Source organism: Phallusia mammillata, chromosome 3 (assembly GCF_965637545.1).
Source record: "Phallusia mammillata chromosome 3, kaPhaMamm4.hap1.1, whole genome shotgun sequence".
Taxonomy (NCBI): domain Eukaryota; kingdom Metazoa; phylum Chordata; class Ascidiacea; order Phlebobranchia; family Ascidiidae; genus Phallusia; species Phallusia mammillata.
The window spans coordinates 17,359,154-17,374,306 of NC_137254.1; the positions used below are offsets into that span (position 1 = coordinate 17,359,154).

Sequence of the window (15,153 nt, forward strand, 5' to 3'; positions counted from 1 at the left end):
CATTAAAGTCTGATCCCTAGACTGCGCAGCTCAATCTACGTAACAAGCTAGAAATTAAATTGTCTATCAGGCACTATTAATAAGTATATTTACGATGCGGCCGTCACAGCGGAAAGGTTGTGCACCCCCCGTGCTACGTTCAGGAAATTTAACATACAAAAGTGTGTAAACCTAACAAGTTGATTTAATGATTAGCTTGTTGCTGCATTCTTTCAGCAATTTGGACATGTGCTGTGGTGTTGACCTCAATAGCCCCAAATCATTATAAAATCAATTTATTTTGTTGATTTTGACGTGATCTCAAAAAGATAAAAATTCCTTTTTTGTATTCGCAATCGTTTACTCCAGGAATATTAAAAGTAAAATTTCAGAAAGTACGTTGTTCAACCTTAACAGATACTTCAGGTATGTGCTTATTTGCTTCACAATTCACATTATTGACGCAACAATCCCAACCTGACGCAATTATATTTACAACAAGCAGGTCAGTCTTCCTGCATTTCGTAAAAAATAACGACGTTTCGTAACACCCTCAGCTGTATTCCCTTCGTATACCTTTCCTCAGTCGTATACCCTAATTTTGGTGCGGTATACACTTGGTTATACAGTATACCCGGTTGAAGAGCACTGATCTAGTACATTCATTTATGTTTAGGGTCTTTAAAATTTGGAGAACGAATTTATGATCGACGGTATCAAATGCTTTCACGATGTCTATCGTCGTAAATGCGAAAGGTGTTTGATTTTGTGGTTATATTCCAATGCAGGGTGTAATGGATATGTTGTATGTATCTATTATTCCAGACCGCATTTTTGCACATTAAATTGTTTTACTTAATTGTTTTAAGTCGCACTGAGGCGGTTTTGCTGATAATTTTGTAATCTGCTTTTGTAAAAAGTAAATCGGGTGCTAGTTAAAAAATACATTACAGGTGCGTCTTGTTTCCTCCCTCCGGCCGCGCACCTGTAATGTATTTTTTCTTGTCTGTTCGCTTGTTTGATGCGGTAGTGGTTCACTCGGTGCGTTGGTTGCCGCTGCAGCTTGAGTAACGTTTTTTACACTTTTATTAGTAGGTCTTTTATGCATACTGTTTTCATTAATTTTTTATGAATCTTTCTGCTTGTTCGTAGATACTGACGATGCTGTAATAGCGAAATATATATATCTTTAAAACCAAAAGGTGAACGACTAAGTGATTTGTCGGAACTTACATCTACATACAGTGAAATGCAAATACAAACAGATATAACGTTAAATAAAAGTGTGAGTGGTAAACATTATCAAAAGTGTGCGTGGTAAATATTATCAAAATATAAACAAATATTAACAACATTGTGAAAACAAGGTACATTAAAACAAAAGTGTGAAAAATTATTAAGAAAACAACTGCAAAAATAAAGTAACAAACTTATGAAACATTAATTATTACCGGTGCAGAAATAAAACAAAGAAAATAACAATGTGCGTACGCGCTCGTTACATTTGGATACCGCCACCTTCCAGTCCAACCTCCCCAGTTTAACCAACATGTTTGCACAAGGGAACGTAACTAAGATGTATTGGGAATGTTTTCCTGCATGCATGAAAGGAACTTCTAATGATCTTGCTGCATTAGCTGGTACTAATCCGCAATTATGGGTTAGGTTCTGCGAATCACGTCAATCACCTGCATCTGTTTTTTTTACTATTGGTGAAGATTCTGCCAGCACTGAAGATGACATGTACTTCAATGCTAGTTGGACTGAAGTTAACGCTGGAAGAGACAAATTTGTATTACCTTTTGAACCTATCATACGAAGGGATGTACCTAGTGCAACTGACGTTCTTAAAGTACACCAAACAGAAAGTCTATTAGGGCAACATTTTGACATCAACGACATAAATAACATTGGTGTTAGTAGAAAGTTGTGCCGTATGTACGTTAATAGTCATAATTATGGTTTTGAACCAACTGCTGTACCTGATGCTTTTACTGTTATGTTGAATTATGTAATGCATGTTGAAGTTGTACTTTCGCATACGCAAATATCTGATCAAATTTTTGTTTTTCAGAAATGTTTATAAGTAAGGGAAATTTAGCTGATATTTATAGATTCCTGAACACTGTGGTGCACTCAGATGAACATGAATCCGAACCTCTCTCATCGCACAGCGAATCAAAGACAAGTGCGACCGAGAAGTCCGAAAGCGAATAAGAAGGCACTCTTGGCAGTTCTTTCTTACTAATAATTTGCTGTAGAAGGGTGAGCAAGCACTCTGCAGCCACTGGATTGGAAACATCTTCTAAAAAATACTTTTGTGCATCATTGCACAGCAACGGAAATTTGGCAACGATTTCTTCTTCCTTTTTCTTCTTTGTAAACGTTTCCAACAAATCTATTGCAAGATTAGATCCACAATGATTCAAACTTAATGATAGGGCTTCCGAGATTGCAGTTAATTTTTCGTGGCGGCTTGTGGGAAACGAATGTGCTTCTACCCACGTGCCCTGGAATCTGCTTTACTAGTACATGTATTTAAAGCTGGTGTTCCTTTACTTCATCCAGAACCACTTGCATCGTTAGCCTCCTTTCCGCTAGGGTTGCCGAGTTATTAATCATTTACCGAATAAATTAACCCTGCGTTTATTATGCAAAACAATCTCTAAGTTTCTGGAATGAAACACCTTCTGGGTCTAAGATGTCGCGTGTCAAATCCCACATATAGGCGTCCGAATGGATTATTCCCGAAACCGAGCAAGCAACGTAAGGAATTTAGTTAGCTCTTTGGCTACGATCCAACGGTTTTTATGTGCTGCAAGCAACACACATTCAGACAGTAAGAATCAAAGCAATTAATTTATTGGTCCAAACTATTAGCAACAAAATCTTCCGAAAATTGCTCTTTGGTCAGGATTGATGATGACCCCACGGGGATACCTTGAAAATTATTCCAACATTCACAAGGTGGAGCAAAATGTTTCGAAAGACAAGTGAACAGTAGTGTCAGGGTAATTCTGGGAAAACAAACAACCACTCTTTATTAAAAAGGAAAAGGTATCACCACATTAGGCGGCTACTGAGTAACTCCAGTCTTTAACAAAAATGCTGCAAATCATAAGAAATGCAATGGATTCGGAGATTGTTCTGACTCGAGTGATGATGTCTGTCACTGTCGACCAGAAAAACGCTTCTCTCATTGTTACGAGCTGTGGTGTGGATCAGGGCTACCACTGAAATTTTGAAGATATCCTAAGGTTCGACCCAAACACCCAAACTCCCCAGATAATAAAATCTCGTTAAATAAGCATACTTTTAGTAACAAATACATTACAATTGTGTCTAATGAACGTTTGGTATTACAACAAAACTTAATTTGATTTGAACTGCGGGGGCGCTCGATCGGCTCCCGCAATGATGCCTTGGAATGACTATTGGTTTGACTGAGCTTCTTGGACTATGCTATTCTTTACTTAGAAGATTGGTTCTTGTGCTTCTCGTGGTTTGCGTCGGTCGCCTGCAGTGGCTAGTAATTAATTATTACGATTCTTAATGCTTGCTGCATAGAGCCGATATGATCATCAGATCATCTTTTATTGTGGTTACGCAACACACGTCTCGTTTATCTCAAGGAAAGGATGGAAAAGAAAGATCAACGATAAAACATTGGCTTTTAATCTTATGCTCCTTTTTCTTGCGATCATTGCAAAACATTACCCAATTACGCACACACCTTAGTTAATTTAGGGCGCCCTATGAATTCGTTTATAACTCGCTGAAACGCTGCAACTCCGTTAGTTACGCCAAAGGGCAGTCAACGATACTGATAAAGCCTTCCATTTGCTTCAAACGCTGTAATTGGTCCCTCTTCAGGAAATAGTGGAATTTGATGGAAAGCGGACTTAATATCCGATGAACTGTATACATCGTCAGGTGCGATCTCGTTTACTAATTCTTCGATTCGAGGCAAAGGATACGCATCTAGGTAAGTGAATTTGTTGATGACTTCTGAATAGTCGATGCAAAGACGTTTCTTCCCTGTATTGTTCCACTACCAACACTTGGGCTCACCAAGGTGGTTTTGCTGGTTCCACGATTCCTGCCACCTGCAGACGTTTAATTTCCGATTCGATGAAATTGCGATCACCACCAGTGACTTTGTGGCAATAGGCTTGCAGCTCGGATCTAAGAACTGAAATATTCTCGAAGGTTACAGTTTGGCAGCTGAAACATTAAGCCAGTGGTTCCCAAACTTTTTTCTTTTAAGGCGCATTTTAGAAAAAACAAAATTATTTGGCGCACTTCGAACATTTGAATAATTTTTTTAGCTGACAAAGGCACTAACTATGAGGTCATAAAGCCGTTATACAGGTCACTCTCATAGTTAAATAGCCTAGTTGAACATCTCAGAGACGTGGAGCATGTTGGCCTAGTGGTCCAAGCACCTGGTACTACTACTCTACTTGATTGATTTTAATTTCAATATTTTTTGCGGCACACCTAAAACATCTGGCGGCACAGGCGCATAGTTTGGGAACCACTGCATTAAGCACTGGGCGAGTCTTAACAGAAGGTATTTTTAATGGTCGTTTAGGTCCGCTGTAGTGGAAAATAACTTCAGACTGAAGTATCAGAAAATTCTGTCCCAATATTACAGGGGTGGGCAACATACTTGCCGTGGCCCTTTTCCGGCCCGCGACGGAATTTTGAGCGGCCCGCAGACAGTTTCTGGTCTTACATGATAATGTGGCCGCGGCCACAGTCTGCCGCAATCCCCCACTACTTGCTTACTACGTCAAGTTGTTTTTGTAACAAACAGTAACGCTACCCAATAGCAAAAAAAATCCCGCCGTTGTTACCTTTGCACCATACGTCCATTGTTACGACATAACTGCCAACCTTATATGTGGCCTGCTTTCACGGTTTCCTTTGTTTCCACACGTGTAGCCTAGTTAGTGTTTCAGCAGTATCTAAGTCTGTGGTGTATGCATTAAATTTGTTGCGGTGAATAATTTTATGTTATATCGGTTAGATTGTTTGGACTGTATTGTAATTGTGACGTTCTTGATTGTATTTGGTTTATGACTTTAGGTCAGTGGTTCTCAAACTTTTTCAGCATGCGGCGCATTAAAGAACTAACATTTTCTTCCGCGGCACACTTCGCAGGTAAACATAACAAAAGCTTTTTTGAAAATGTTAATTTTCAACCTAATTGTGGTGGGTAAGGATGCTTTTCATTGCCAATAGCAAAAACATGAGGTTTGAAACATTGTCATGCACACCAGTATTTTGTCATGAAGTCCTAAATCACCAGGAAATGATTGCACTTCAAAATAGGAAAATTTCACGGCACACTTGGAAATCTCTCACGGCACACAGTTTGAGAATCACTGCTTTAGGTGGTCAAAAATCCGTTTTAAATCACTGGATAAATACGCGATTAATGTATCGATTTGGGAATCCCGCCCGCCAAGTACTTCATTTTCCCATATCAGGCCCGCCGACTGGAGAAGTTGTCTCCCTGCAATATTACATCTTGGCCTCCATTTTGCACATTGTCAACAAAATTTGTTCCGAGTCCCCGCGTATTGTAAGTTGCAATCGCCAGGCAGCATTATTATTAATAAAGCTTTCTGATGCACCCGTGTCAATCAACACGTCAACAATCTGGCCGTTTCCTTTTGCAACTGCGGGGCCGAGCCCGCTTGGGGTGGATGCACTGTGCGCGTTAGGCAAACAAGCCCAAAGAAGCAAGAGCGCCTGAATCGGAGGCTACTTATACTGCAGCGTTCTCGGCCTCAGGTGGTTTCGTTATGGAAAATGGCCACGTTGATTGCAATAATGGCATATTATATGTGCAATCTTTAGCCAAAGATTTTAAACTTCGTGCGAACTCTGTTACGGCCTTATCCATTTGTTGATGGCGGCTAAGAAGAAGATGACGGGCACACACATTGTTCTTTTTCTTGCGGTTTGCAGAGTCGCCACAATATCGTCAAAAGATGGGTATACAGAAGGTGAAAGACAACTTATAAGTACTCGAGTTTTGTTAACGGCTGGAGAAGACCTTCCATTTTTAAATCTGTAATCGGTAGATGTCAACACATTCTCCATCATCCAAGAACACTACTCGAATAAACTTGACCTCTACAAAACAAACAGCCACCAACGTTAAACACTTTAACAATATTTTAGTATTTTTTCAGATTAATTACTTTGCAAATCATCTTGTTGTTGTGATGGCACTGGTTGAACATCTGTTAAACACAATAAAATGTTAACCATATTTTATTTTGTCTTCAAACATTTAACTGTACAGAGATAATCAATAGAACAAACCTATCAAATATTTTTTGTTGTGGTGATGCCACTGAGCAAACATCTGTCAAACACAATTAAAAATTTAACCATACACTGAAAAGGTATATTTAATATAAGTACAAACACACACACACAACATATTCCAGATGTAAAGACCCGAGCCTCCAACAACAGTCGAGCTTTTTCAACTCTTTGATGTGGGTGTTGTACATTATATACTTGGTCAGCAACAGCAAGTGAATCGGCAACATAGGTTTTTGCAACAGCAATTTGAACCTCTTTTGGCTCATCTGCCATCCATGTTTCAGTCGCCGTTAGAGTTCAAACATTTTGGAAAATTCAGCATTTGCCATTTTGAATGAAGCTTTTGCTGCTAAATTTTTTGACGACAGTTTTATCTTGTGATACATCCAAGCCAATTTACTGATGCTTTCAATGTCCTGTAATACAAGTGCATTTAAAACAATGCACGCCGGTTGCTTGTCCTTCTGGTCCACCACTAGAATTGAGTAATTGCCCTAATCAGTTTTTTCATAGTCCTGGAGCTCTCCAATGAGGAGACCAATCATCACAGATGGTCTACAGCCCAGTTTACATATGACCCTGCAGAAAATATCCCTATACAATAGTTGCAGGTTTTCTTTTTTAATTTGGGATTCAGACATGGCTCTAATTCTTTCAACTCTCTTAAATTCTTCCTTTTTTTTCATATTGTAGTATGGCATTGTAGGCATTCGATGTTATGGTGGACAGCTTTTTTCTGGATTTTTCTTTGGTGCAAAACTATCTTTTTTTCTTTCTTTATGCGTGCGCGAGGTTTGAATAGACAACTACTTTATCCAACTCTTTTGCGCTTTCCTACTCCAAACTTTGCAAGTGCTCCTCATATTTAGTTGTTACAAATTGCAAAGAACCAATTCGGGTCTCTCTAACGAGAGTTTGAACTGCTTTGGTGTTGATTGATTTATGATGATGAAGATGATAAACTTGAAAAAAAATACATGTTTATTAACAGTTTTCAGAAGTTTACTAAAACTAAATCACTAGTAATCATAAATTTACCAATATAAGCTATCCTCATCACTGCTGCTATCCGAAAACTGTATAGATCTATACAAAAAAAAAAAAATTTAAAGTACACAACCAAATATTTTTTTTTTCTGCAACCATTCCAGTAAATGATGTGTACCTTTTAAGCTTTCTTTGAAACTTTTTCATTCTTCTTATCGTCTCCAAAAATGATGGAAAAACCTTTTTGCACAGCAAGAGTAAAAAAATGCTATAAAATAAAAGGTGCCCAAAACGTAAAATGTTGTTAAAATATGAAAGAACACGCGACTTCAAGCAACTTGTATATTCAAAATGCACATTAAAATCATTATCTAAACCAGAGGCTCTTAAACTAGGGGACATAGGGATGCGCAAACGGTTCCAAAGAAGTTTGCAGAGCGACCAATCAGCGATCTATTTCCCGTGCAAACCTTTGTTTAAAAGTTTGAACAAAGTTATGTTGTTTGTCTTTCGATTACGATATAGCCTTCACATCAATTTTGTTACAGTGGTAACTTTGAATCCCTCCTATTGACACATGTTACAAAAATAACCTTTTTTTGAATTTTTAAGTTGTCGGAATCAGGGGGGCGCAAAAAACAGACCACTTAAAAAAGCTTTTGTTTGAAGTTTTTTAGGTGTTGATAGTACTGATTATGTACCTGGTGCCGAATGATAATAATCAAATGAACATTACTGACTTGTAAATGTTATACGTTTATACGTTATGGTTGATGTAATGTTTCAAATAAATTCGAAAATTTGGTACATCACTACCAAAAACCCCATTTAAACTTAACATCAGCTTTACTAAAAAATAGATAAGGATCTTTGACACAACTCCCTCCTGATGCACCCATACTTTTAGTCAGCTTGAAGCGTCCGTTTATTTTAATCACAATTAATAGAATGTGGCCTCAAACCAACCGCCTCGAAAACACGTGCAACAAAAGAAAAAGGCACAAACACGCGCACAATAGGAAAAAAAGGCATACGCCACGCTCCGTGAGAAATAGATAAGCGACAGGAGTCGCTATAGAACCCCCTCCAGGAGCGAGTAGTTTTTACAAGAAAAAAAAAAAAAAATGTATTTTGTCCGAAAAAAGTGGTTGTTCTTGTTGCACGCTATGATTTTGTTAGGTGGCCTGCCGCGTCGAGAGGTTGATCAACAAGAAGTGGCTGAGTCAGGTCAAGCTTTGCAGGTTTAATGCGGTCAATCGATACCACCTTCTCAATGTAAAAGTCTTGTCATATGGCTTTGTCAGTGCTGGACGGTGTGTATCTCTCCGAACTAACACATAGTCACCAGCGGCCAGACTTGGTGGTGGTATTGCTGCTTTCACATTGCCGTGTCTAGGAGTTGGTAGAAGTTTGTCGACTGCATCCAGTAGAGCAGTGCTCCGCAACGGCTGTGCCGCGGCACTCTGGAGTGCCGCAAGACGATGCTGGGTGTGCCGCTCCAAAACCGTAGCTCTTTAGATTTTTGTTTTTGTGTGTTTCAACATTATAGCAAATGATACAGTTTACAACACCAAGCTAAACTACATACTACACGTTTTATTACGTCATAATATACTTTATATTGGCTAAATGCAGGGGCCTCGAGGGTTTTTATGCTGCCCGCGAACTAACTTTTAAATTTTAGGTATTTACCTGTGGTTAAATACCCTGTCACACCACCCATCGATTACAAGAAACAAGTATTCTTTATTAGGAATGGCTAGAAATAAATGCGACGTTTTAATCGTATGATGGAAATAGTCCCTCATTTTAAGAATCGGCAATTCCAATTGTTGCGTCAAATGTTTCAATTGTTTCGTCTGTATGCCATTGTTTTCACACGTACTAGTATATTGCACTAGTTTTTACCTCTGCTACACTGTATATTTTGCATTACACATCTTTTATGTACATTTAAATTGCATATTTGCACAACATTTTTAGGCACATAATATTTTTGTTCATGTTACGTTTACAAACAATTCCAATAGTGTGGCCCTTGACTAACTTACAAAAATGTTTTTGGCCCTCAAAGAAGTTTGAGACTCCTGGCTTAATGCTTTTTTAGTCGTTCGAAAAATTTCGAACGCAGCTACGGAAATTTTGCTCCATTTCTGCACAACTTACTTGTGCGAACAAAGCTTTTCTTCTTTGTTGTTGATAAAACATGACAAACGATCTTGCTTCAAAAACCTTGACGAGGAACTTCGAGTCACTCTGTTAAATATTAAACCTAACATACCGCGATTGTGCTCATGTAAACAATGCTACATATCTCACTAAATCCATATTGTGTTTGGTGCTGTCTCGTACACCTTTTTTAGGTCGAGCGTGCCGCCGAAAAAAAGTTGCGGAGCACTGCAGTAGAGCAGGTAAAACTTGAGAGGGAGCCGATTCTTCATGACAGGTATAATCTCCTGGCACTGCGATTGGGGAGCCATATACAAGCTCTGCTAAAGATAACCCACGGTAATTCGTCAAACCAGTTTGCTCCGGAAAGGCGAGCCATCAAAACACTTTTTGAATGCCGGTGTCCGGAAAGGCAAACCATCAAAGCAGTTTCAATTCAATTAATACGTTTGCTTGGGGATAAAGTTGTTTTCCAAGCAGTTGGCTTATCGCCGACTACAACTGAGAGGTGAACTGCAGACCACGATCATAAGATAGGTGCGCTGGAATTCCAAAATGTGAAATCCAGACCGAATAAAAAGCTCTGTCACAAGTTAGGGTTAAGGATGGGAACTGCTTCTGGCCACCTAGTAAATCTATCTACTATTGTCAACAGGTATGCTTTGCCATGTGACGGCGGTAAAGGGCCAACAATGTTAATATATTCAAAACAAGAACGAGGTAATGGGTAATTCACCAGAGTTAAGTGTGAATCTTAGATTTTTGGCAAGCTGCACACTGTTTAACCAATAATCCTACTTGCTTTTTAAGCCCGTGCCACACAAATTTTGAAGTTATCAGGTTGCGCGTCGTGCGTATTGGCGGATGTGACAGAGAGTAACATTGAATACTTTCTTTTGCCACAAAAGCGGTATGGTTGATCGCGGAGCCCAAGTGGAAGTGTCACACAACAGTGTTAAATCAGAGTTGCCAATATTTATGTCCTCGAGCTTTAGGTTTGTAACTGCTGTACGGTATGACTGCAGTTCTCATCAAGTTGCGCATTCGCTATAGCTTTGTATTTGAAATCCAACATCACCTTACGAAAGTATCGAAAATGGCGGATTACTAAATGCCAATAACTCTCTATCGAAGTCGCTGTACTTCTGTTTCTGGTGGTCTAAGATGCCTGCTGAAAAATGCGAATGGCCACCAGCAACCTCCAATATAAGCACAGCACCCACAGCTCACTGTGAGGCGTTGTCAAAAAGAGGTTGGTGCCGGAGATATAGAGTGGTGAAGCAGTGTTTTAGTGTTAGCCATTTTAGTGTTAGAAAAAGCTGCAAACATTGTGCTGTGTTTAGATTCCCTAGAAAGTGCTTCATACAATGGCATCACGATTTGCGCTGCACCAGGAATAAATCTGTGGTAGGTTTAAGAATGCTTTAAATTGACTTGACTTAGCACACGGTGGCTAAAAAACTCGATTTCCGTTTGTCCAAACTTACATTTGGCTACATTAATGTCAAGTTCATGTTAGCTAATTCTTTGAAAAGCTGCTGAAGATGGTTGCGATGTTCGTTAGTAACTTCCGATCATAATATACCATAGGTAAACAAAAATTTTAATTTGAAACGCTTGAGCTGCATTTTCAAGTCTCAACGACCGTCGCAGAAACACAAAAAGTCCCATCTTTATTATGTGGTTTGTACAAAATACGTTTGTCAGATGAGAAAAAAAATGTCCTAAAGCACTTTGCCAACCCAATATTTTTTTGGATTTGGTTAACAAACCAGGAAGAAGAAGAAGGATGTCCCTTAAAAACTCTCGGTGATGTGGAAATATACTTTTAAAATAAAAAATAGGGATTATAATTATTGAGTCACCCAAAAAGTGTCGTATGACACAACCTGTTTGAGGTGTGAATGTTTTGCCAAAAGTTGCACCACATCCTTGTTTGTAGACCACATACTGTCAGCTTCCAGGATAAACTGCAAACTATCGTAAAAAAGGTTTGAATCGCATATTCCAACGTACTAAAGTACGTATTATTTGAGAATTTTCGCTTTTGCGATTGTGCAAATTGAACATTTTCATATTGCATTCTATCTCTCGGTCCGTCCACGGAATTTGAGAATGATTTTACTGCTTTCCTATCTGTCTGAATATCTTCATAGGTTGTTTTTGTTGATTTTGTTTCTATTTTATGTTTTATTTCGTCTATTACTGTTTTGATTGTCGGCAAATATGCTGCTGTTTTTTTGCGCGTTTCCGTTAACCCAATCAACATGGGCAGTTTCATGTCCAAAATAATGCATAGACAAACTGGGGTAAGAAAACCTTACTGCTATTTTTGAACAAGCCGCTAAAAATCAGGTGAAGAAACTGGACCCGTCTGGTTTGCAGCTTTTGAATACGCCCATTTTAGTGTGCTGACTATCTAAACTAAATAGAACCGGTATTGATCGCAAGAAAAAAGTAGCCAAGTTTTGGCTTAACTACTGGATTGTTGGAAAAATCTTTTAGATTTTGTAATACTTCCTTGGCCTCGATCGATAAAGTGACATTGCCCAACTCCGGTAATTTAACGTTTTCTGACATTTGCATCGATGTTGTAAAAGTATTTTTGATAGTTTTATTTACCATATAAATGAGCACGATTGTTAGCTTTTTGTTAATTATTGCGTCATGGCCGCGGTGTCTTTAATCTAAACTCTTGTAAAAAAAACCTAAAGCTACAGGAGTGGAACTCCACCTTTCCCTCATTCTGGTTGGGGTTTATTCAGTAAACGAAAAGTAAGTTAAAATCCTGGCATCTCTAAAGGCAGTTGTTAAGGCCGAGTTGTTTGCAGTATTTGGGAGATTTGATTTTAAGACATGGATATGTTGTTATCCTTAACAAACAAGACAAGCAAGTTGGTACGTAGCTAAACAAATCAAAGTCAAATTTTCGGTTGACACCGGGTATTGTGTGTCTTTGATCAATTGCTGTGTTTCAAAAAATGGGGACAAGCTTACGATACGTCTTCTCTTAGCCCATTCGAGTTTAATTTGATGTCTGTAGGAAATATTCCGATACCTTGCTGCCGTTTTAAAAGTTGGCACAGATCAATATCAATGTTCCCTGATTGTCGCAGATCTAGGATGGATTAAAGGTATATTGGGGCTAAAATCTGTTCGATTAATTTTAGTAATAACACATTTTTTATCTGACAAATCCAAACATGTCCGACACTACAACCTGGAACAAATTCGTTTCGTGAACATATGCTTTGTCTTGTCGACAATGTCAAAGAAACTCCCGAGATGTATTTTCAAAGGTAAGCAATGATCTCAGTGAGAATGACATCGCACAACCTATACGTGAAACGCCACGTCGTGTTTCTTGGGCCAAAAATAGGGATTGAAGCAGAGTGGCAGAAAATGATATTCATCTCCCGCGGTGCTTGAGTATTGGCAAAGTTAAAATGGAAGGTTTTGCAAGGTTTCCTGTGGGATTCGTGTTTAGTATATGGTAGTTGTTGAAAGTGAAGCCATGGGTCTGCAAATAAACAAAAATAAATCTTGTGCGATGACTTTTTCGAAAAAGACACCAATTCGAGAACTACACATTTCAGTACACGATCAAATACTCCCAAATGTAGACCACTTTACGTATCTCGGAAGCATCGCAAAAACAATCTTCAAAAATATGCAGAAACTTTTCTTCTCGAGGAGCATTTCAATAGCAACCAGGCTGACTATGCTGTTTGGTCAACTTTGCTGTGTTATAGCTGGACGATCAACGTGGAGAGTGGAAACAAGCTTAGAGCGAGATACGGTTGTGCGCGTGCGCGTAACGTTTTCTCGTGTCGCCATCCGGGTGATACGTACAAAGCGCCAGCCGTTAATAAATACGTCGGCAAAACTTTTACGAGAACTTGTTTAGTGCTAAAATGCCAAGTTTGTTATTGGTTTATCGTACTGTTGCAGTGTTAAAAATGGCTAAGCGAAAGTGTAAATTTACGGATGACATGAGAGCAAAATACACCTGTTTCAAAAAAGGTAGAAATGAATGGGAAGCAGAGTGTTTAGTTTGCAGGCCTGGAACATTTATCTCAGTTTCACACAAAGGTGGTGCAGATTTAAAATCACATCTCAGTTCTTTTAAACATAGCACAGCAGTAAGAGGAGCTTCTGCATCAACTAAAGTAACAAGCTATTTTGCCACAACAGGGAGTAAAACGGAAGATCAAGTTAGTGCTGCCGAAGGTACATATGCTTTCCACACAGTTAAACACCACAACAGTTTTTTGTCAATGAATTGTACGTCGTCTTTGCTAAAACAAACGTTCCCTGATTCTGAACTGGCAAAGAAGTTTTCCTGTGCCCGCACAAAGACGGAAGCCATTGTTTCATCTGTGCTTGCTCCGTATTCGGTCGATTCTGCCTTGAAAAGTTTTGAAGAAAATGATATTGCTTATTGTTCTATTACAACAGACGGCAGCAATCATGATGGATTAAAGTTGTTTCCAGTACTTGTGCAGTATTTTGACTGGAAGAATGGTAGTATGCAGTCTAAACTGATCGAATTTACGAACAAGCCTAATGAGACCGCTGATACAATTGCTGGATACGTAAAAGAAACATTGGAAAAAACTGGTCTCTCTGAAAAGTGTGTAGCGTTCACAGGGAACAATTGCAATACAATGTTTGGAGGATTGAGGCGTAATGAACTTGGTAACAATGTGTTTGCAAAGTTAAAGAAAATGTTACGCACATCGTTGGTTGGGGTAGGCTGTCCAGCGCATATTTTAAACAACTGTATCCATTATGGAGCTGAAAGAATGAGCATCGACATTGAAAATATGATGAACAAAATATATCAATATTTTTCCATCTACACAGTTCGAACAGAACAACTGAAAGAATTGTGAATTTGCAGAAGTTGAAGACAAAAAACTTCTTTCTCATAGCAAGACTCGCTGGCTCTCTTTATTTCCTGGAATCACAAGATTGATAGATAAGTTTATACCATTGAAATCCTTCTTTTTGTCCCAAGAACGTCCACCTACAATCATCAAACAATTCTTTGAGAATGAAATGAGTGAGATATACATATGACTTCTGCAGTCACTAATGTCTGTCTTTCACACACATATTCAATCAGTGGAAAGAGCAAGCAACTCAGTTGTAGAGTGCTGTCAAGTTTGGATTCGATTCAAAAAATTCTTGAAGAAAGAAAGAATCAAAGCTTTATGTCCCTTAAAGTTAAAGGGCTTCTTTCTCAAAAACGCACTGATGGATACGAAACTGAAGGTAAACACTTCCTTTTCGAAGTTGCTAATCTTTATGAAAATTGTTTGGAGTATTTGAACAAGTGGATGAAGCCATTAGAAGAGTTTAACAGTTTCATGTGGATGTCCTTAAATGAGATACCAAATTGGAACACTGTTGAAATTTGTGTAGAATACCTGACAGGGAAAGGAATACAGGTAGACGATGCGAAATGTTTTCACCAAGTTTGCAATTTAAAGTCGTTTGTTCAAAGTTGCAGCAGCGATGACGAATTTACTGCACTGCCAGCACATGAGAAATGGTGCAAGTACTTTCAACTGTCCAAAAACCCTGCATGCTACTCAGAACTGCTAAGGATTGCACAGTTTTTCTTTGCAGTGGCGCCACACAACGCAAATGTTGAGCGAATTTTTTCAC

At 38.7% G+C, this 15,153-nt stretch overlaps 1 protein-coding gene and 1 long non-coding RNA gene across 2 annotated transcripts; one reads left to right on the forward strand and one right to left on the reverse strand.

The window, feature by feature from the left end:
• Positions 1-5,026: 5,026 nt before the first annotated feature.
• Positions 5,027-7,272, reverse strand: LOC145220603 (uncharacterized). Its single transcript, XR_013858232.1, has 2 exons — positions 6,195-7,272; positions 5,027-6,126 (listed from the first exon to the last, which is right to left on the reverse strand). It is a non-coding gene; the product is annotated as an uncharacterized LOC145220603 (long non-coding RNA).
• A 93-nt stretch (positions 7,273-7,365) lies between these two features.
• LOC145219747 (uncharacterized) lies at positions 7,366-14,375 on the forward strand. The gene has a single exon (XM_080087066.1). It carries the CDS (start codon positions 13,395-13,397, stop codon positions 14,373-14,375), a length of 981 nt encoding a protein of 326 aa, XP_079943192.1. The 5' UTR covers positions 7,366-13,394.
• Positions 14,376-15,153: the final 778 nt, after the last annotated feature.

Coding starts and splice junctions, on each gene's coding strand:
- LOC145219747 (XM_080087066.1), top strand. CDS start 13,395: ATGCCAAGTTTGTTATTGGTTTATCGTACTGTTGCAGTGTTAAAAATG.